The 18,567-nt window shown below is 43.1% G+C and overlaps 4 protein-coding genes across 6 annotated transcripts in view; all 4 read right to left on the reverse strand.

The window, feature by feature from the left end:
• Nucleotides 1-7,483, reverse strand: part of LOC110438218 (protein NLRC3) — a 10,215-nt gene extending 2,732 nt beyond the window's left edge. For both annotated transcript variants that reach the window (XM_087249765.1, XM_087249764.1), the window contains exons 1-8: nt 7,423-7,483; nt 7,028-7,306; nt 3,529-5,332; nt 2,974-3,147; nt 2,509-2,682; nt 2,230-2,403; nt 1,793-1,966; nt 1,398-1,571 (exon numbers count right to left, since the gene is read on the reverse strand). In XM_087249765.1, coding sequence (XP_087105891.1) covers nt 1,398-1,571; nt 1,793-1,966; nt 2,230-2,403; nt 2,509-2,682; nt 2,974-3,147; nt 3,529-5,332; nt 7,028-7,286 — 2,933 coding nt within the window. In that variant the 5' untranslated portion in view covers nt 7,287-7,306; nt 7,423-7,483. The remainder of the gene's footprint in view (nt 1-1,397; nt 1,572-1,792; nt 1,967-2,229; nt 2,404-2,508; nt 2,683-2,973; nt 3,148-3,528; nt 5,333-7,027; nt 7,307-7,422) is intronic.
• The window catches only part of LOC148682569 (uncharacterized), a 1,090,975-nt gene that overhangs the window by 302,296 nt on the left and 770,112 nt on the right, over nt 1-18,567 (reverse strand). The gene's annotated exons all lie outside the window — the stretch shown is intronic.
• LOC100331532 (tripartite motif-containing protein 16-like) lies at nt 9,148-11,470 on the reverse strand. Its single transcript, XM_088650975.1, has 3 exons — nt 11,314-11,470; nt 11,008-11,268; nt 9,148-10,686 (listed from the first exon to the last, which is right to left on the reverse strand). Exons 2-3 carry the CDS (start codon nt 11,075-11,077, stop codon nt 10,163-10,165), a joined length of 594 nt encoding a protein of 197 aa, XP_088507101.1. The 5' UTR covers nt 11,078-11,268; nt 11,314-11,470; the 3' UTR covers nt 9,148-10,162.
• LOC147845326 (protein NLRC3-like) lies at nt 13,816-18,566 on the reverse strand. The gene is made up of 2 exons (XM_087249871.1): nt 16,379-18,566; nt 13,816-15,629 (listed from the first exon to the last, which is right to left on the reverse strand). Exons 1-2 carry the CDS (start codon nt 16,635-16,637, stop codon nt 13,816-13,818), a joined length of 2,073 nt encoding a protein of 690 aa, XP_087105997.1. The 5' UTR covers nt 16,638-18,566.

Below are 18,567 nucleotides of genomic sequence, written 5' to 3' on the forward strand. Positions count from 1 at the left end.
GGAGGCTCTAGGTCAGGAGGCACTGGTGGTTCAGACAATCCTAGTGGGTCAGGAGGATCAGGTTCAGAAGGCACTGATGATTCAGACAACCCCAGTGGGTCAGAAGGCTCTAGGTCAGGAGGCACTGGTGGTTCAGACAACCTCAGTGGATGAGGAGGCTTAGGGGCAGGATACAAAGGTGGTTCAAACAACGCCAGTGGGTCAGGAGGCTCTTGGTCAGGAGGCACAGGTGGTTCAGACAACCCCAGTGGGTCAGAAGGCTCTAGGTCAGGAGGCACTGGTAGTTTAGACAACCCCAGTGGGTCAGGAGGCTCTAGGTCAGGAGGCACAGGTGGTTCAGACAACCTCAGTGGGTCAGGAGGCTCTAGGTCAGGAGGCACAGGTGGTTCAGACAACCTCAGTGGGCGAGGAGGCTCTAGGTCAGGAGGCACAGGTGGTTCAGACAACCCCAGTGGGTCAGGAGGTTCTAGGTCAGGAGGCACTGGTGGTTCAGACAACCCCAGTGTGTCAGGAGACTTAAGGGCAGAAGGCATCGAAAGGTCACAAGGCTCACGTGGCAGTCATTTGGAAAATTCGGGAGGATCTGGTGCCCCTGGAGGATCTGGCAGTGACAATGGATCTGGCAGCTCTGGCAGTGACGGTGGATCTGGCAGCCCTGGCAGTGACGGAAGATCTTGCAGCTCTGGCAGTGATAGAGGATCTGGCAGTTCTGGAGGTGGTAGTGGCAACACTGGCAGTAAAAGCTCTGGTGTTGGCAGCAGCTCTGGCAACTCAGGTGGTGGTGGCCATACTTCTGGCTCAGGTGATGTCATTTCACGGACAGGAACTTAGATGGGAACCATGACGGGAAGACTTGGAACAGGAAACCATCTTCCGAGCAGGAGACAGACAGACTGGCGGTACCCATCTTGTGAGCTGGAGAACTGGTAGCATCCAATCTTGTGCGTTGGTGGACTAATGGAGGCCATTTTAAATGCTTGCAAACTGATGGCAGCCATCCCAAGAGCTTGTAGAGCTTCAGAGACTCTGCAGCACAAACTTCTACAAAAATTGCAGTTCTTAAAACAAAGTTGCAAGAACTGCCGGACCACACAGGGAAGCTTCCTCCCCTTAAAACCCATCCCCTCACCTACAATATAACAGAGCTCTGCTTCTGTAAACAAGTCACCTGTAGCCACAGGGTAGCGGAACCTCAGTGTCTGTTTAATCTGCCTGCCTTGCTGTTGAATCTGTTTTTCTCTTGATATGGTATATAATTCACTTCTGTACATAATTTACCAAAGCCTACGGATGTGACTCTACATAGTTCTTTTGATAAGTGCTTTTGTCAGGTTTTTTAATCACAAAACCGTTGATGTAACTTAATAACATCTAAAATCTCTTCCAGTTCCACATACTTGAGTGTGTCCAGTGTGTAGTGTGGATCCTCCAGTTGTTCAGAGAGCAGCTTGACTCCTGAATCTCCTGGATGATTGTAGCTCAGATCCAGCTCTCTCAGGTGTGAGGGGTTTGAAGTCAGAGCTGAAGACAGAAAACCACAGCCTTCCTCTGTCACCATACAGCCAGACAACCTACACACACAAACAGTCCACATCATATTTGTTTGGCAGAGAGATAACACTCAAGAAAAAGTCACGAGTGCAGCCTGATATTTCCTGCTGTTGTTTTCTGCAGGCACAGTACTTTATACAATTCTGTTCATTCTGACCTGGGCCTTTCTTCTGTCAGAATTCTGTCAGAATTCTGACAGAATTCTTCTTTCCATTGTATTAATTGATGGAAAAGCGTTTACCTCAGTATCTCCAGTTTACAGTCTGGACTCTTCAGTCCACCAGAGAGCTTCTCCACTCCTGAATCCTGCAGGTCATTGTTACTCAGGTCCAGCTCTCTCAGGACACCGTTTGAGGATTGTAGAGCCGAGGACAAACTCTCACAGGACTGAGGATTGAATTTGCACAAGACCAATCTGTGAAAGAAGAACACAGACTACATAAGTGTGACTTTTAGTAATTGTGTATATGTAACCACAGTGGACGGACATGTGCCACTATAATACACTATCATCTTCTGCAGCACCACGTTTTGGACACTGGTACATCTGGACTGATTGTATTCGTCATGGAGGTGCATGAACCAAACCCTAACTCCAGTACTGTGACACTTCAGAATGAATGCATATGCCGATACACTCCTAATGCATATCAATCAATCAGGTGTTTGAACTCAGACCTCAGTATCTCCAGTTTACAGTCTGGATTCTTCAGTCCAGCAGAGAGAAGCTTCACTCCTAAATCCTGCAGGTCATTGTTACTCAGGTCCAGCTCTCTCAGAACACAGTTTGAGGATTGTAGAGCTGAAGACAAACTCTCACAATGCTGAGCAGTGAGATTACACATGCACAGCCTGAGAAAGAAGACAGATTACATTAATATATTTAGTAATTCCACTGATGTAATAATACATTTAAAATGAGATATCAATCAATAAATCAGGTGCATGAACTCAGACCTCAGTGTCTCCACTTTACAGTTTGGATTCTTCAGTCCATCAGAGAGAAGCTTCACTCCTGAATCCTGCAGGTCATTGTTACTCAGGTCCAAATCTCTCAGCACACAGTTTGAGGATTGTAGAGCTGAAGACAAACTCTCACAAGACTGAACAGTGAGATTACACATGCACAGCCTGAGAAAGTAGAGAGATTACATTAACAGTGTGATTTTTAGCAAATCAACAAATGTAATAATACACATATAGCTTTCAAATTAAAGCTGTCAGCTGTCAGCTTTAATTTGAGGGTATTTATATCCACATCAGGTGAATGATTTAGGAATTACAACAGTTTGCATTTGTGCCTCTCACTGTTAAGGGACCAAAAGTAATTGGACAATTGGCTTCTAATCTATTTAATGGCCAGGTATGTGTTATTCCCTAATTATCCTAATTACAATGAGCAGATAAAAGTTGAACTCAGACCTCAGTATCTCCAGTTTACAATCTGGACTCATCAGTCCATCAAAGAGAATCTTCACTCCTGAATCCTGCAGGTCATTGTTACTCAGGTCCAGCTCTCTCAGCACACAGTTTGAGGATTGTAGAGCTAAAGACAAACTCTCACAGCACTGAACAGAGAGATTACAGCACTGTAGCCTGTAAGAAAAACGAGAAATAATTATTTTGTGTTGACCAAGAAGGGATAATCCAGAACAAAAATAGTTGAATGTTGTGTTTTATTTTGAGCAACATGTTAAAACCCCTAAATGTACACCATCTATATTTAAACATTTAAAATGTGTTAACAGAAAAGAGAGACTATATTATTGTATTGTGTAAAAAGAGAATCAAACGATTGCAAAGAATGTTTGACAATGAAGTAAATATAAGGAGAACTAATAATGTATATACTGTATAGAGCAGGTGATCAGTAATACATATTTGATGTAAAAGCACAAATAGTCATGAATCATGGATTGTAGATGTGTTGCAAATCGATGTGTGAAATGGAAATAAGTTTGTTCATAAAACTCTTACAGTGCTCTTCTTGTGTTCTTGATCACTGGCATCAGTCTCATCAGTGCTTCATCAGATCTTCTGTACTTCTGCAGTTCAAACTTCTCTTGAGGCTCTTCTGACATCAGGAGCACAAACACCAGACCCGACCACTGAGCAGAGGACAGATCCTGTGATGTGAGATTTCCAGAGCTCAGACTCTTCTGGAGGTCCTCCACAAAGTCATCCTTCAGTTCATTCAGACAGTGGAAGAGGTTGATGGTCCTCTCTGCTGATTTCTCCTTCTCTATTTTCTTTTTGATATAGTCTGTCGTGTCTTTGATGTTCTCAGTTTTGAGCTTCAGTTCTGGCAGAAGCTCCTTCAGGTCACTCTGATTGGACTCCAGTGAGAGACCCAGCAGGAAGCGCAGGAAAAGGTCCAGGTGTCCATTCTTGCTTTGTAAAGTCTTCTTGACTGCAGCTTTATGAAGTTTAAACAGGGGCTTTTCAGAGAGTTTCCATGTCAGCTTTTTCCAGGAATCAAGAAATGGGTTTCTTTTCTTGTTGTTGGTGATGAAAAACACATAGAGAGCAGCGAGGAACTCCTGAACGCTGAGATGTACGAAGCTGTAAACCTTTCTAGCTGAAACCTTTTCTTCCTGGAACATCAGAGTACATAACCCAGAGAACACTGTCCCCTCACTGATGTCTAGCCCACACTCCTGAAGCTCCTCTTTGTAGAAAATCAGATTTCCTTTCTCCAGCTGTTGGAAAGCCAGTTTCCCAAGCTTCAGAACAATGTCATCAAAAGACCTGCCATTGACTTTAGGGTCATGACTGTATTTCTTTTCCATCAGCTGTTGCTGAGTAAGCAAGAACTTGATGTACATCCCTGTGAGAGTTGTGGGTGTTTTTTCACTGCTCTCTCGAGCCAAAAGAGGCTGAAGAACAGTGAGAGAGATCCAGCAGAAGACAGGGATGTGGCACATGATGTACAGACTCCTGGATTTCCTGATGTGACTGATGATGTTTCCAGCAACCTCAGCACTGCTGTTTTTGATGAAGTACTGCTCCTTCTGTTCATCATTGAATCCTCGCACCTCAGTCACCTGATCAATGTAGTCTCGGGGTATCAGACTGGCTGCTGCTGGTCTGGATGTGATCCAGATGAGGGAAGAAGACATCAGATGTCCCTTTATTAGATTGATAACTATCTTATCCACGGTTGTTTTTTCACCAACATCTTCAAACTCTTCACAGTCTTCAAATCTCAGGGGGAAGCGACATTCATCCAGTCCATCAAAGATAAACAAGACCTTACCATCTTCCTCTGGAAGAGAGAGCAATTCTTCAGATCCAGTGAAGAAGTATTTGTTCAGCAGTTCCATGAGACTGCACTCTTCCTTAATCAGATTCAGTCTGCGGAACGGCAGAGGAAATATGAAGACTATTTCCTGATTGTCTTCACCCTCCGCCCAGTCAAGGATGAATTTATTGACAGAGAAGGTCTTCCCCACCCCTGCGATTCCCATAGTCAGCACTTTTCTGTTTAGTAGACCCGTATCATGGTGGATTTTGAAAATGTCCTTGCACTGGATTGGCGTGTCTTTGGTAGTCGGTCGGTTGTAATTTGATTCAATCTGCCTCACCTCATGCTCGCACAATATTCCGCCAGTCTCGTTCTCCACCATGTATAAATCAGTGTAAATATCATCCAGGCATTTCCTCCGACCTGTCTGTGAATTACCAACTAATATCCTCTTGTAGTCCAGCATGAGCTTTTGCTTTAGTCTGAGGTTGAGGTCCGTATCATCAACAGATGTTTTACACTGATCTGAAGTTGGGCCTTTCAGAAAGAAAAATCAAGAGTTAGCAAAGATTAACAGATGATTAAATACATAACTTATGTAAAAACTCATCCTGTGAAGTAGCTTTCCCTCAGCAAAGTTTAAAACCTCCATATGTACCTAAGAGAGAGAGGGATATTACAAAGTAATGTCCTTTTTTAAACCGACTTTTGCTAATTCTTTCCTCACAATGAGGTCCTGTCCACACTCTACACTGTCTTATAAAAATGAAGGTTAAATATCCCTGTAAATGAGAAAATGAAGCATGCTTGTATTCATTCATGCTCGAGTTATAGAAATTGATGACTTTCTAACCTCATTTGCCTAGGCATCCACACCCTTTGGTCTTTTCTATTGCTTACAGGGCTTGGACAATGAAACTGAAACACTGGGCAATTTAGTGTTGGAGGATTCATGGCTAAATATAACCAGACAATCTTCAACAGAGTGAAAACACAGTTTTGATCAAAATATTGCAATGAACACAACACTATGGGTGACATATGAGAGTTCGAAAACAAAATGTTGGTGTGTAACCCCTGCCGGTCCTACACCACCCAGCCCGCTCCGAGCTGGGATCAAACCGGCGACCTTCCGCATGGGAATCGGTTGCTCTAACAAGGAGGCTACAAAATGATGGCCTCTAGCAATTGTCGGTAGAGCACCTTTAGAGGTCAAAGGACCTGCACAGCACTTACTAGCTGGCCTCCGCTATAGGTACACATCTCGTTGGCAAGTCTTAGTGATGTATCAAGACCCACGGCATCAGAGTAATGTCAGGATACCACCAGGAAGGATCCAACAGGAGGATCTGCGGACGTGAAAGGAAGCTGTCTGAAAGGGATATCTAGCTGCTATCTTGCATTGTATGGCCCAATCCCAATTCTATTTTTGTAATTCGTGCTCATTCCCAGCCACTAGACTTTTAACAGAGATGGCCAACTGCTATAGGTCATATGTGCCAATGGACATTGGTCCCCCGTGCCAATGCCAAACATCCGTTTCAATGGTGCCAGCAGCACAATGTGGACACTGTGAAACATGTATTGTCCTCTGTCCAGCCCACCATCACTGTCTTTCTAACATCTGGGAGAGTTACAGTGTGGAGAAGCCCCGAAAAAACGTGTACCACCCAGACTGTTGCATGCCCAGAGTGAAGCATGGGGGTGGATCAGTGATGGTTTAGGCTGCAATACTATGGCAATCCAATACTTGTACTAGATAGGTGCATCACTGCCAAGGACTACCGAACCCTTCTGGAGCACAATGTGCACCCAATGGTTCAGACATTGTGTCCTGAAGGCGATGCCTTGTATCAGGATGATAATGCACCATTACACATAGTTAGACTGGTGGTTTGATGAAAGTGCTTTCATTATCCAACCCCTGTAGACTAGCTGGTGAATTGACACCCCAGAAAAACAGGATTATACCTTGTGGATAAACTGTTTATTCCAAAAAATTAATGGAACTGCAGTAGAGCTAAAGAGGTCAGAGAATGAGGTCTCGTGCTTCTGACTGATCTGGTCATCCACATGTGCAATCTCACACAAACACACATTCTAATCAAATGGTTTTCTGTGAACTGTCATGGCACAAGCTGTCTTTTAAACAGCTCATCCGGTTGATTTGAACTAATCAAAATGTAAATCAACAATCACACTATTAAACGGGGACAGGGAATTAATCAATACCTTGCTTCTGTGTATTCTCCAGCTCTTCAGCCAAGTTATTCTGCTTTATTTTCCTCAGGGTGTCCACTGTGATCTTCACAGCTCTTTTTGGTCCAAAACATGACACCATCTTATCCACCGTCTTCAACCGGTCTGCATTCTCCATTTCAGCTTTTGAAACACATCCATGGTCATTGGTTAAACACCACTGAAACTCCTTTAGTTCAGCTTCTAGCAGTTCATCCAGTGAGCTCTTGAGCAGCTGTTTAACATTGGCCATCGTGATTCACCCATTCACAGCTACAAGACAAGAGCAACAACATCTGAATTACTTTCATAATACTGAAATTAACCTGTGAGCTCAAACATGACATACATCCTGAAAACTGATTGTGACTATTTTAAGTAGCACTTACCAACCAGGAGCGGATGTTTCTCGTTCCTCTACTTAACTGGTGTCTTGAGCAGAAGATCTGTAACCGTCCTTCCTGTATCATCATGCAGGAGGGGTTTTAAGAACTGGTTAAACCAGATCTGTTCTTGAAAAAAAAAAAAATAATAACAAAAGACTTCAGATGACAGGTGAGGTTACTATCAGCTAGAGAATCACACACATTTGTCCAGGCAAAATACCCCGTCACAATGCGTCTGGCATGCTACATTCTACAAATGCCTGTCACAGGGGGTGGGGGGCACCCCAGAGGTTATTGTATCTCCTACACTAAAATCTAACAACTTTACTTGATTTATTTCAGTTGACTTTACTTAATAGGACATTTTTTTGTTGTTGTTTAAATGACTTTTGCAGCAATAGTAATTCTTGTGTTCTACTTGTGTTCAAATATCCTCATTAAACATCATGTGTGAGAGTACAAGCTACGACTTGCAGAAGCTCTAGGTCAAATTCCATTCAGCTGTCATGTCAGCTTCCCAAACCGCAGTCAGACAACAGCTAATGCTTCTGATGAATATTATATTTAAAACTAACCCATTTATTTATTTGATGAATTCCTAATGAAACTATGAGAACTCTTTTCACCAATTTCACCATTAGGCCCATGTACAATCACACTCCCAAAACCCACTGTACACGCTCTAATATAAAAATATATCAACACTTTAAATGTTTAGTGCATGAAGTATCTAATGTGAGCTAACATTCATTTATTTTCCTTTTGGCTTAGTCCCTTTATTAATCTGGGGTCGCCACAGCAGAACCAACCCATCACTGGGAAACACCCATACACACATTCACATTCATACACTACAGATTTTTGAGCTCACCCAATTTCCCTACAGCGTGTGTGTTTGGACTGTGGGAGAAACCGGAGCACCCGGAGGAAACCCACGCCAACACGGGGAGAACATGCAAACTCCACACGGATTTTTGGGTTAAACTCAATGATGTTCCTAGAGTTTTAAAACGGATGGATCCGCTTCATTTTCTACAGCCTTACACTTGTATTAGGTTACATATTAGTTTTGAAAGCTGGCAAAGATGTCAAGCATAGCATTTGCACATTTGCACAACAACTGATTAAGCACTTAGCTGGTCAGGATGGAAAGTGACCAGCTAAAACCAGCTTGACCATGCTGGTTAAGGCTGGACAGAGCTGGTTTCGGGTGGGCTCCCAGCGTGCCTAGGCTGGTCAAGCTGGTTTTAACTGTTCATATCCCAGCCTGTCCAGCTAAAACCAGGCTGGAAATGGCTGGAAACCAGCCTGGAAGTTGATAAAACCTCTCTAAAACCAGGCTGGTCGACCAGCTAAAACCAGTCAACCATGCTAGGCTGGTTTAAGCTGGATTTTTTTAGCAGGGCCCTACTGAAAAAACAGCTTAAACCAGCCTAGGATGGTTGGCTGGTTTTAGCTGGTCGACCAGGCTGGTTTTAGAGGGGTTTTGGCCATTTGAAACCAGCCTGGTCTTAGTTGGTCAGGCTGGGAGATGACTAGCTAAAACCAGCTTGACCAGGCTGGTCAAGCTGGTTTTAGCTGGATTTAGCTGGTCATTTTCCAGCCTAACCAGCTAAGACCAGGCTGAAAATGGCTGGAAACCAGCCTGGAAGTGGCCAAAACCCCTCTAAAACCAGCCTGTGAGACCAGCTAAAGCCAGCCAATTAGCCTAGGCTGGTTTAAGCTGGATTTTTCAGCAGGGTATTTAAAGGTGTGTGCTTATTAGCGGAGGTTGCAGCAGAAAACATGATTAAAAAGAAACATTTTTTCTTCAAAAACTATATTTGTAACATAAGTAACGCCATTACACCGACTGTAGTAACTGTAATCTGATTACATAAATGTAGAATGTAATCAGTGCGTTCCTCAAAAATGTAATTAGATGACAGTAACGCGTTACACCCACCTCTGTTTATACTTGTATTAGATTACATAGTTTGAAAGCTTTACAAATATGTCAAAGGTAGCATTTGCTAATTTAACAACATGTGTTTTTGGCTTTTACCTTACAGTTCATTTTGAGATTTTACCAAGTCCATAAAGCTCTGAAAAGTAGGTTTTAAACCATTTTGTAACTGAGATAATCTTGTTTGGCACTGCTCTGCTCTCTAAATAACCGCACATACAGTTTGTTTTCTACGTAACAATCCGACTCTGAATCCACAAAATTTCGCTTTAAAATTCAGTTTGTTCACGCTGTTCTGACACACAGTTTCTTTAATAAACAAAAAAACATTGTGTTCTTACTATATTATCAATTTTGAAGTTATTATTTTATTTTTCCAGAACATCTCACGGCTACCAAAGAGCACAGAATCACCAAGAGGCGACACTCTAGTGCACTTTGGGAAACAGCTGCGGTGGCGGCCATTTTGGAATGAAAACTCCAATAGAACAGCAGCATATTATAAGTCTGTAACTAAACTATTAAAAGTGCTGATGGCAAGTGTTGTATTGTGGTCTTTTAGGTTGTATCTCAGCTTTAATGCGCTTTTTAAATAAATAAATAAAAAACAAAGCAGCTGCTTGCCATCGTGACAGCAGTAAGATCCACCAGACGGCCGATTGCTTACACTCCAAAATGGCGGAGTGCGTGGCTGATTCTGTTGAAATGGAACGTTCGATTAAGTTTCACCTCATTCTAAGCTCTTTGCTGCTGCTGACTGCTCCTGCAGAGGATTCTGGGTAAATCTCTCCTCAGTCTTCAGCTCAGTTTCACTGATGATCCACGATAAACCCTAAACCCAGGATAGAGCGGCTCAGTGAATGTGTTCTGGACTGAGTGGATGAGGCTCATTGTGTCTCTATAGATGTTGTAGAAGATCAGAGTTCCTGCACTGTGATCCACAAACACTCCTATTCTCCTGCTGATCTGCTTTCCTGGGAGATCAGTGTGTGTGTTATTGTGGCAGAACGAGAAACTGGAGGGAGAGCAGAACAAACTCCAGGAATGGTCATTGCATCCGAACACACACTCAGCACCTCGTCCCTTCCTCCTGATGCGCTTATACGACACTGCTATTTCCACAAAATCTCCACTGCAGTCAATCTCCCAGTAGCAGCGTCCACACACACTCTCTCTGCACAACACCTGATGAGGATGATCAAATCTGTCTGGATGATCAGGATACGGCTGATTCTCTCTCACATGGGTCACCTCTCTGTTCTCCTCAGACAGAATGAGTTCAGTGTGTGCTGTGTTTGGATCCAGTGTTAGGAAACAGGCCCCTGAACACAAGAACACACACATTTATAACCACAGCTGTGTGTGTTTCTGATATCCCCTAATTTATAAAGACCAAACGTCCCAACAAGTTTAATTAAACTCATTGTTTTTGTGCAACTCTGTATCCCCCATGAGGACGACAGCTTTTAAATCATAAAGAAGATTACAAAAGGTTTTCATAAATTGTTACTGTGAAGATTGTTTAGAGACAGAGTTTGAGTTAGTTTTAACTGTAGAAGTATGTTTTGTCTATGCTGTGTATCGTATATTGTAAAGGGAAGTCCTCATAAAACATTAAAACCACAACATATGTGTGGACTTACACTTTTGTGGTCCGGCTTTAATCCTGATCTCTCCGCCATGATCCATGCTGTCAAACACACACAGCCACATTTCATCCGTAAGCAAACAAAGCTGGTTTCAGTTCTTAGTTCTTTCATTTTCTTAATCTGTTTATTTAACATTAAATCCTGATGTTATTCAGCCTATTGTTTCAGCTCACAGTCAGTCTACATTTCTGGAGGTACATCTGATCGCAGTTTTTGCAAATCCACCAGAGGTCACTGTCTACACTTTCTGATGATCTCAAATGTCTCTTGTGTAACCCCGCCGGTCCTACACCCCCCAACCCGCTCCCAGCTGGTAACGAACCGGCGACCTTCCGCATGGAAGTCGGTTGCTCTACCAAGGAGGCTAAACACCATGTCCTGAAGTGTCTGTTGCTAGAGCACCTTGATGCTGTGTTCACACCAGGCGCGGAACGCGCAGATAAATCGCGCTATTCGCACATAAGTTGCCGCATGAACATCCGAGTTTACTCGCTTCATTCGCACGTCAAACCCCGCTTCATTCGGGCGTGAAATCCGCTTCATTCGCGAGTCAAATTCACTTCAGAACAGACGCGGATTCGCATGATGGGCAGGGCTTCTGTCTGCCTGGTGACTCTAGCTTCATGGCTAAATGGCTAACATGGATTTTATGAAGAAAATAACAAAGTTTATGTGCTTTATGAAGACTGAAAACCAGTGTCGATACATTTAGGGTCCTGTATGAGTCCACTGCATCCTTTCAGAAGTGCATCCAGCTCTGTGAGCTCATCATCTCCTTCAGAAACTGAACCTGGATGACGGAGACTTTCAGCGGTGCCTCTGACTGAGCCAAGCCCAGTTTGATGACTTGTTGTCGGTGTCACCTGGAGGATTTGCCCCGGGACTCCATCAACAGGTTCTACGTCACAATCACACCCCCACAAGAGCAAGCTTCTGATTGGGTAACGCGGCTGAAGTTCAGATTTTTGAACTCGAGAGATTCGCGTGAAACCCTCGTAAAGCGCGTCAAACGCTCGAACGCTCAATTCACCTCGCGCCATTCACGCGTAGGATGTCTATTCGTGCATTTGCATTGACTTAACATGTAATTCACTCGCGCTTGACGTGCGTGCCGCATCTGGTGTGAACGCAGCATCAGAGGTCAGAGGAGTGAGGTTTACCTGCACAGCACCTACTAGCTGGCCTCCGTTACACTCACCCCCCTAAACCTCACTCCCATCCGGGTCACAGCACCAATGTAACCCAACCCGCTCCGAGCTGGTATCGAACCGACGACCTTCCACATGGGAGTCAGTTGCTCTTCCAAGGAGGCTAAAGACCATGGCCTCTAGCATCTGTCGCTAGAGCACCTTTAGAGGTCAGAGGAGTGAGGTTTACCTGCACAGCACTCACTAGCTGACCTCGGTTACACTTGCGCATGCTCTTCCCATATATCTACACTTCAGCCAGCTTGCTGTCGACTGACCCACGCACCCCTTCCCTAAACCCAACCGATAGTGTTTTCAAAAGCAATCTAGAAAAAGCCAGGCGGCTAGGTGATTTCACCACGTTTATAGCTTGTTGTTTATTTATTTATTTTTCTTATGTTTTACCTGGTTTGAGGAACCGTTATTTAGCAGACTCGAACTCCGTCGTTAATGCCTGAATAGCCTAGGTAAGTGGTCAGCAATAGCATAAAAAGGAACAGAAGCCGTTGGTGCCATCATACTGCCCCACAGTGTTCATTTTACAGATGAAATGCAACCAAACAACTGCTAAAGCTGGTGAGAGGTGTATACATGACCAGAATTACACTCAAAACGTGTTCAGATATTTTAGTATTCCTAAGGACTATTTATTTGCCAGAGGCCCCCAGTTGATTTCAATGCTACGAAAAGCTTTAATGAAACTCCTTCAGGCATGACCATCAGAACTCCTGGAGCTAGTTCTACGACTGGGCCAACAGCATACAGAATTATGTCAGCAGTCAATGTTACTTAAACGTGGGACCATTGGAAATTCCATCAGTTAACTGGTTCCTTCATGCATTTTCTAGTCCAATTTCATTTAATTGTTGCATATTGCACACTATATCACAAATTGTATTTACTTTGGAGTAATTTATTCATATACAGGTGTAATTTATCTAGTTTTATAGCGGAGATGTTGATGTAACATAATAAACCTAAATCTCTCTTCCAGTTCCACATACTTGAGTGTGTCCAGTGTGTAGTTTGGATCCTCCAGTTGTTGAGAGAGCAGCTTGACTCCTGAATCTCCTGGATGATTGTAGCTCAGATCCAGCTCTCTCAGGTGTGAGGGGTTTGAAGTCAGAGCTGAAGACAGAAAACCACAGCCTTCCTCTGTCACCATACAGCCAGACAATCTACAAACACACACACAGTCAACAAAAGTATTTCTGCATGCTTACTTTAATTTGGGGCCTTTGTTTTGCCTTACGAGACCTGCAAAAATCTCCCTTGTGTTAATTATTTAATGGAAAAGCTTTTACCTCAGTGTCTCCAGTTTACAGTGTTGACTCTTCAGTCCATCAGAGAGAAGCTTCACTCCTGAATCCTGCAGGTCATTGTTACTCAGGTCCAGCTCTCTCAGCACACAGTTTGAGGATTTTAAGATAGGATACAACAAATCACAAGACCGAGAAGAAAGATTACAGCTCTGTAGCCTGTGAGGAAAACAATATTTTGTTAGACTTAGGAAACTTTTTTATAAAAAAAGCACAATGAGTCTGTGCTGCTTCTGCAATACATGGCACATGGACTGCAGATGTGTAAAATAGGCATGAGTGTATACATAAAACTCTTACAGTGCTCTTGTGGTGTTCTTGACCACTGGCATCAGTCTCATCAGTGCTTCATCAGATCTTCTGTACTTCTGCAGTTCAAACTTCTCTTGAGTCTCTTCTGACATCAGGAGCACAAACACCAGACCCGACCACTGAGCAGAGGACAGATCCTGTGATGTGAGATTTCCAGAGCTCAGACTCTTCTGGAGGTCCTCCACAAAGTCATCCTTCAGTTCATTCAGACAGTGGAAGAGGTTGATGGTCCTCTCTGCTGATTTCTCCTCCTCTATTTTCTCTTTGATATAGTCAGTCGTGTCTTTGATGTTCTCAGTTTTGAGCTTCAGTTCTGGCAGAAGCTCCTTCAGGTCACTCTGATTAGACTCCAGTGAGAGACCCAGCAGGAAGCGGAGGAAAAGGTCCAGGTGTCCATTCTTGCTTTGTAAAGTCTTCTTGACTGCAGCTTTATGAAGTCTAAACAGGGGCTTTTCAGACAGTTTCCATGTCAGCTTTTTCCAGGAATCAAGAAATGGGTTTCTTTTCTTGTTGTTGGTGATGTAAAACACATAGAGAGCGGCGAGGAACTCCTGAACGCTGAGATGTATGAAGCTGTAAACCTTTCTAGCTGAAACCTTTTCTTCCTGGAACATCAGAGTACATAACCCAGAGAACACTGTCCCCTCACTGACGTCTAGCCCACACTCCTGAAGATCCTCTTTGTAGAAAATCAGATTTCCTTTCTCCAGCTGTTGGAAAGCCAGTCTCCCAAGCTTCAGAACAATGTCATCAAAACACCTGGCATTGACTTTAGAGTCACGATCATGGCTGTATTTCTTTTCCATCAGCTGTTGCTGAGTAAGCAAGAAGTTGATGTACATCCCTGTGAGAGTTGTGGGTGTTTTTTCACTGCACTCTCGAGCCAGAAGAGGCTGAAGAACAGTGAGAGAGATCCAGCAGAAGACAGGGATGTAGCACATGATATACAGACTCCTGGATTTCCTGATGTGACTGATGATGTTTCCAGCAACCTCAGCACTGCTGTTTTTGATGAAGTACTGCTCCTTCTGTTCATCATTGAATCCTCGCACCTCTGTCACCTGATCAATGTAGTCTCGGGGTATCACACTGGCTGCTGCTGGTCTGGATGTGATCCAGATGAGGGAAGAAGACATCAGATGTCCCTTTATTAGATTGATAACTATCTTATCCACAGTTGTTTTTTGACCAACATCTTCAAATTCTTCACAGTCTTCAAATCTCAGGGGGAAGCGACATTCATCCAGTCCATCAAAGATAAACAAGACCTTACCATCTTCCTCTGGAAGAGAGAGCAATTCTTCAGATCTAATGAAGAAGTATTTGTTCAGCAGTTCCATGAGACTGCACTCTTCCTTAATCAGATTCAGTCTGCGGAACGGCAGTGGAAATATGAAGACTATTTCCTGATTGTCTTCACCCTCCGCCCAGTCAAGGATGAATTTATTGACAGAGAAGGTCTTCCCCACCCCTGCGATTCCCATAGTCAGCACTTTTCTGTTTAGTAGACCCGTATCAGGGTGGATTTTGAAAATGTCCTTGCACTGGATTGGCGTGTCTTCGGTAGTCGGTCGGTTGTAACTTGATTCAATCTGCCTCACCTCATGCTCGCACAATATTCCGCCAGTCTCGTTCTCCACCATGTATAAATCAGTGTAAATATCATTCAGGCATTTCCGCCGACCTGTCTGTGAATTATTAACTAATATCCTCTTGTAGTCCAGCATGAGCTTTTTTTTTAGTCTGAGGTTGAGGTCCGTATCATCAACAGGTGTTTTACACTGATCTGAAGATGAGCCTTTGAGAAAAAAAAAATCAAGAGTTAGCAAAACCTAACAGGTTAGAAAAGCATGATTAAACTTATGTGAAAATCATAACATGGTCTATGCTAAATCTTAATATAAAATTTCTCTCTTTTATTGCTATTTTAAAATTCTCAACACTAGCCTCGAACAACGCAAACGTTAATGATAGCCTAAGAAATAAAAAACTTCTTGAGATTACATATAACAAATAAATTCTCAGTGGTAGACTAAGACCATAGAAACTAGCAAAATTAACAAGTGAGAGCTTCAGTAAATTGAGTCTCCCTCATCGGTTTAACTGAACTGCTTAATACCTCCAGCTATGCTGGAGAAATCGGAACCTCATGAATAATATAAATGTCACCACTATGATCACTTCTGATTTCATGGACTTTTTATACACCTTATTCACACACACACACACACACACACACACACACACTGACCTGAGTCTTATGTGTTTGTTAGTTAATAAACCTGTAACTTTACAAAGTGTTTCATTGCCATGTCTAGCCGTGCTTTCTGATCCAAGCCATGTAAACTGCTCCTAGCCTTCTTCTATGTGTATCTTGCCTGCCTCCGGTACTGACCATTCGCCTGTTTACAGACTGTGCCTTCTGGATGATCTGTATGTACCCGGTTGTTCCTATTGTTGACCCCTACCTGATTTGCTATTCTTGTAAATAAAGGGTTAGGTCAATGATCGCATGTGTATGAAGTTTGACAGGGAATTAAGCAATACCTTGCTTCTGTGTATTCTCCAGCTCTTCAGCCAAGTCATTCTGCTTTATTTTCCTCAGGGTGTCCACTGTGATCTTCACAGCACCTTTTGGTCCAAAACATGACACCATCTTATCCACCGTCTTCAACCGGTCTGCATTCTCCATTTCAGCTTTTGAAACACATCCATGGTCATTCATTAAACACCACTGAAAGTCCTTTAGTTCAGCTTCTACCAGTTCATCCAGTGAGTTCTTGAGCTGCTGTTTAACATTGGCCATTGTGCTTCACGCATTCACAGCTACAAGACAAGAGCAACGACGTCTGAATTAGTTTCACAATTAACATATGGACCTAAGCGTTTATTTACTATTTGAATAATGAAACTAACCTGTGAGTAGACACTTGACATTTCAAAAAGCAACGTTCTGAAAATCGTCGCTATTTTAAGTGGTACTTACCAACCAGGAATAATGTAGATGCTTCTCTCTCCTCTACTTAACTGGTGTCTTGAGCAAAAGCTCTGTAACATTTCTTCCTGTATCATCATGAAAGAGTGTTTTACTAAATGCTCAACTGGTTAAACCACAGAGGTGTGCCAAGCTCCTGTAGAGTTTAGCTCCAACTTGCCAAAACATGCTTGCCTGGAAATTTAGTAGTACGTCTTATGATGCAAGCTGAGATTGCATCACTCAGCGATGGAATGTCAGACACAATGCACAATGGAGTGAGTGACGTCAGGGTGGGATTAGGTGAGCGCATTAAAAAGCATTGAATGCAGCTCAGATTGCACAGCACCAGGTCTGCTGTCAAATCAGGGACTAAGCCAAGGCTAGTGAGAGAGTGAAATATTAGTTTTAATAGATATTCGGATGATAATTTAGATTTTTATAGGATATTCTCTGCTCTGCTATAGCCACGTTAACTCTCTTGATCAAGTTGTCCAACCTGGATACCTCTGAGATTGGATCATGTATTGCCTGTAACTTTTTTTCAAGGACATTGACACCTTTTTTCAAAGGCATCAAGGGACATCTTGAACACTGAATCCTCAATGAAATAAATTTTTAAAACAATTAGTATGACATTCCCACTGTAAAACTCTAACAAACCTTTCAACTTGTGCATGAACAACCAACCACAACCTGAAACATCAGTAAGTGTGTATACCTTGGGAATCAAGAGTCAAGTCAAAAACAAGCATTTTTCCCTCAATCATTCTTGACCATACAAATTCCAACCAAGGACCACCTAGATCAGGCATGTCCAAACTCAGTCCTAAGGGCCGGTGTCCTGCAACGTTTAGTTCCAACCCCAATCAGCCACACCTGGGCTATAGCTAATCAAGCTCTTACTAGGCTTTAGAAATATCCTTGCAGGTGTGTTGAGGCAAGTTGGAGCTAAAATCTGCAGGACACCAGCCCTCCAGGACCGAGTTTGGACACCCCTGACCTAGATCAACAAACTCTTTATCATCAAAAAAACCTGATTACCAATCTATTACTTGAATTGTATGAGAGTCTTTTACATCCCTTAGCAGCGCCATCCAGCACAGATGCACAGCTTCTTTTATTATTAAAAGATCCTCGAGCCTGGGGCTACCTCCTGTTTGAAGGGTGAGAGGGGAGTCTGAGCTCAGGTGGATCTCGAGAACTATACTGTTGAAGTATTGCTGGCTAGAGTTCGTCTATAGTGCCAATTTGGTTTGGTTAATTCACCTATGTCGCATGTCTTTGGACAGTGGTAGAAAACCGTGGAACCTGGGAAAAATTCACGAGAGCACAGGGAAAACATGTAAACACTGCACAGAAACGTCAGCTGGTCTGATAAGGATTTGAACCAGTGACGTTCTTGCTGTAAGGCAACAGTCCTAACCACCGGGCAGCCGTGCCACCCTGTCTCGAAAGGAAGGAGGAGTAGGGGTGGAAGGGGGGACTCTTTAAAATGAATCTACTGAGGTAAGAAACTCTGGTTATTTGTAGTGGGTTAGGAATTGACTGATTGGTGGATCGTGGATTAGCTAATGCTAAACCAGCCGTGTTCAATCATAAGCATGTGTGTTACTGGGAGCTATTACAAGATTTTGAACTTTATGACTTTATGAACATGAATGACGTTACCATACATCAGGGGTGACCAACCCTGTTCCTGGAGATCAGGATCAGATCCTTGCAACCCCTATCAAATACACCTGCATGTAATTATCAAGTG

The sequence above is a fragment of the Danio rerio genome, chromosome 4 (assembly GCF_052040795.2).
Source record: "Danio rerio strain M-AB ecotype USA chromosome 4, GRCz13ab, whole genome shotgun sequence".
Classification (NCBI taxonomy): Eukaryota; Metazoa; Chordata; class Actinopteri; order Cypriniformes; family Danionidae; genus Danio; species Danio rerio.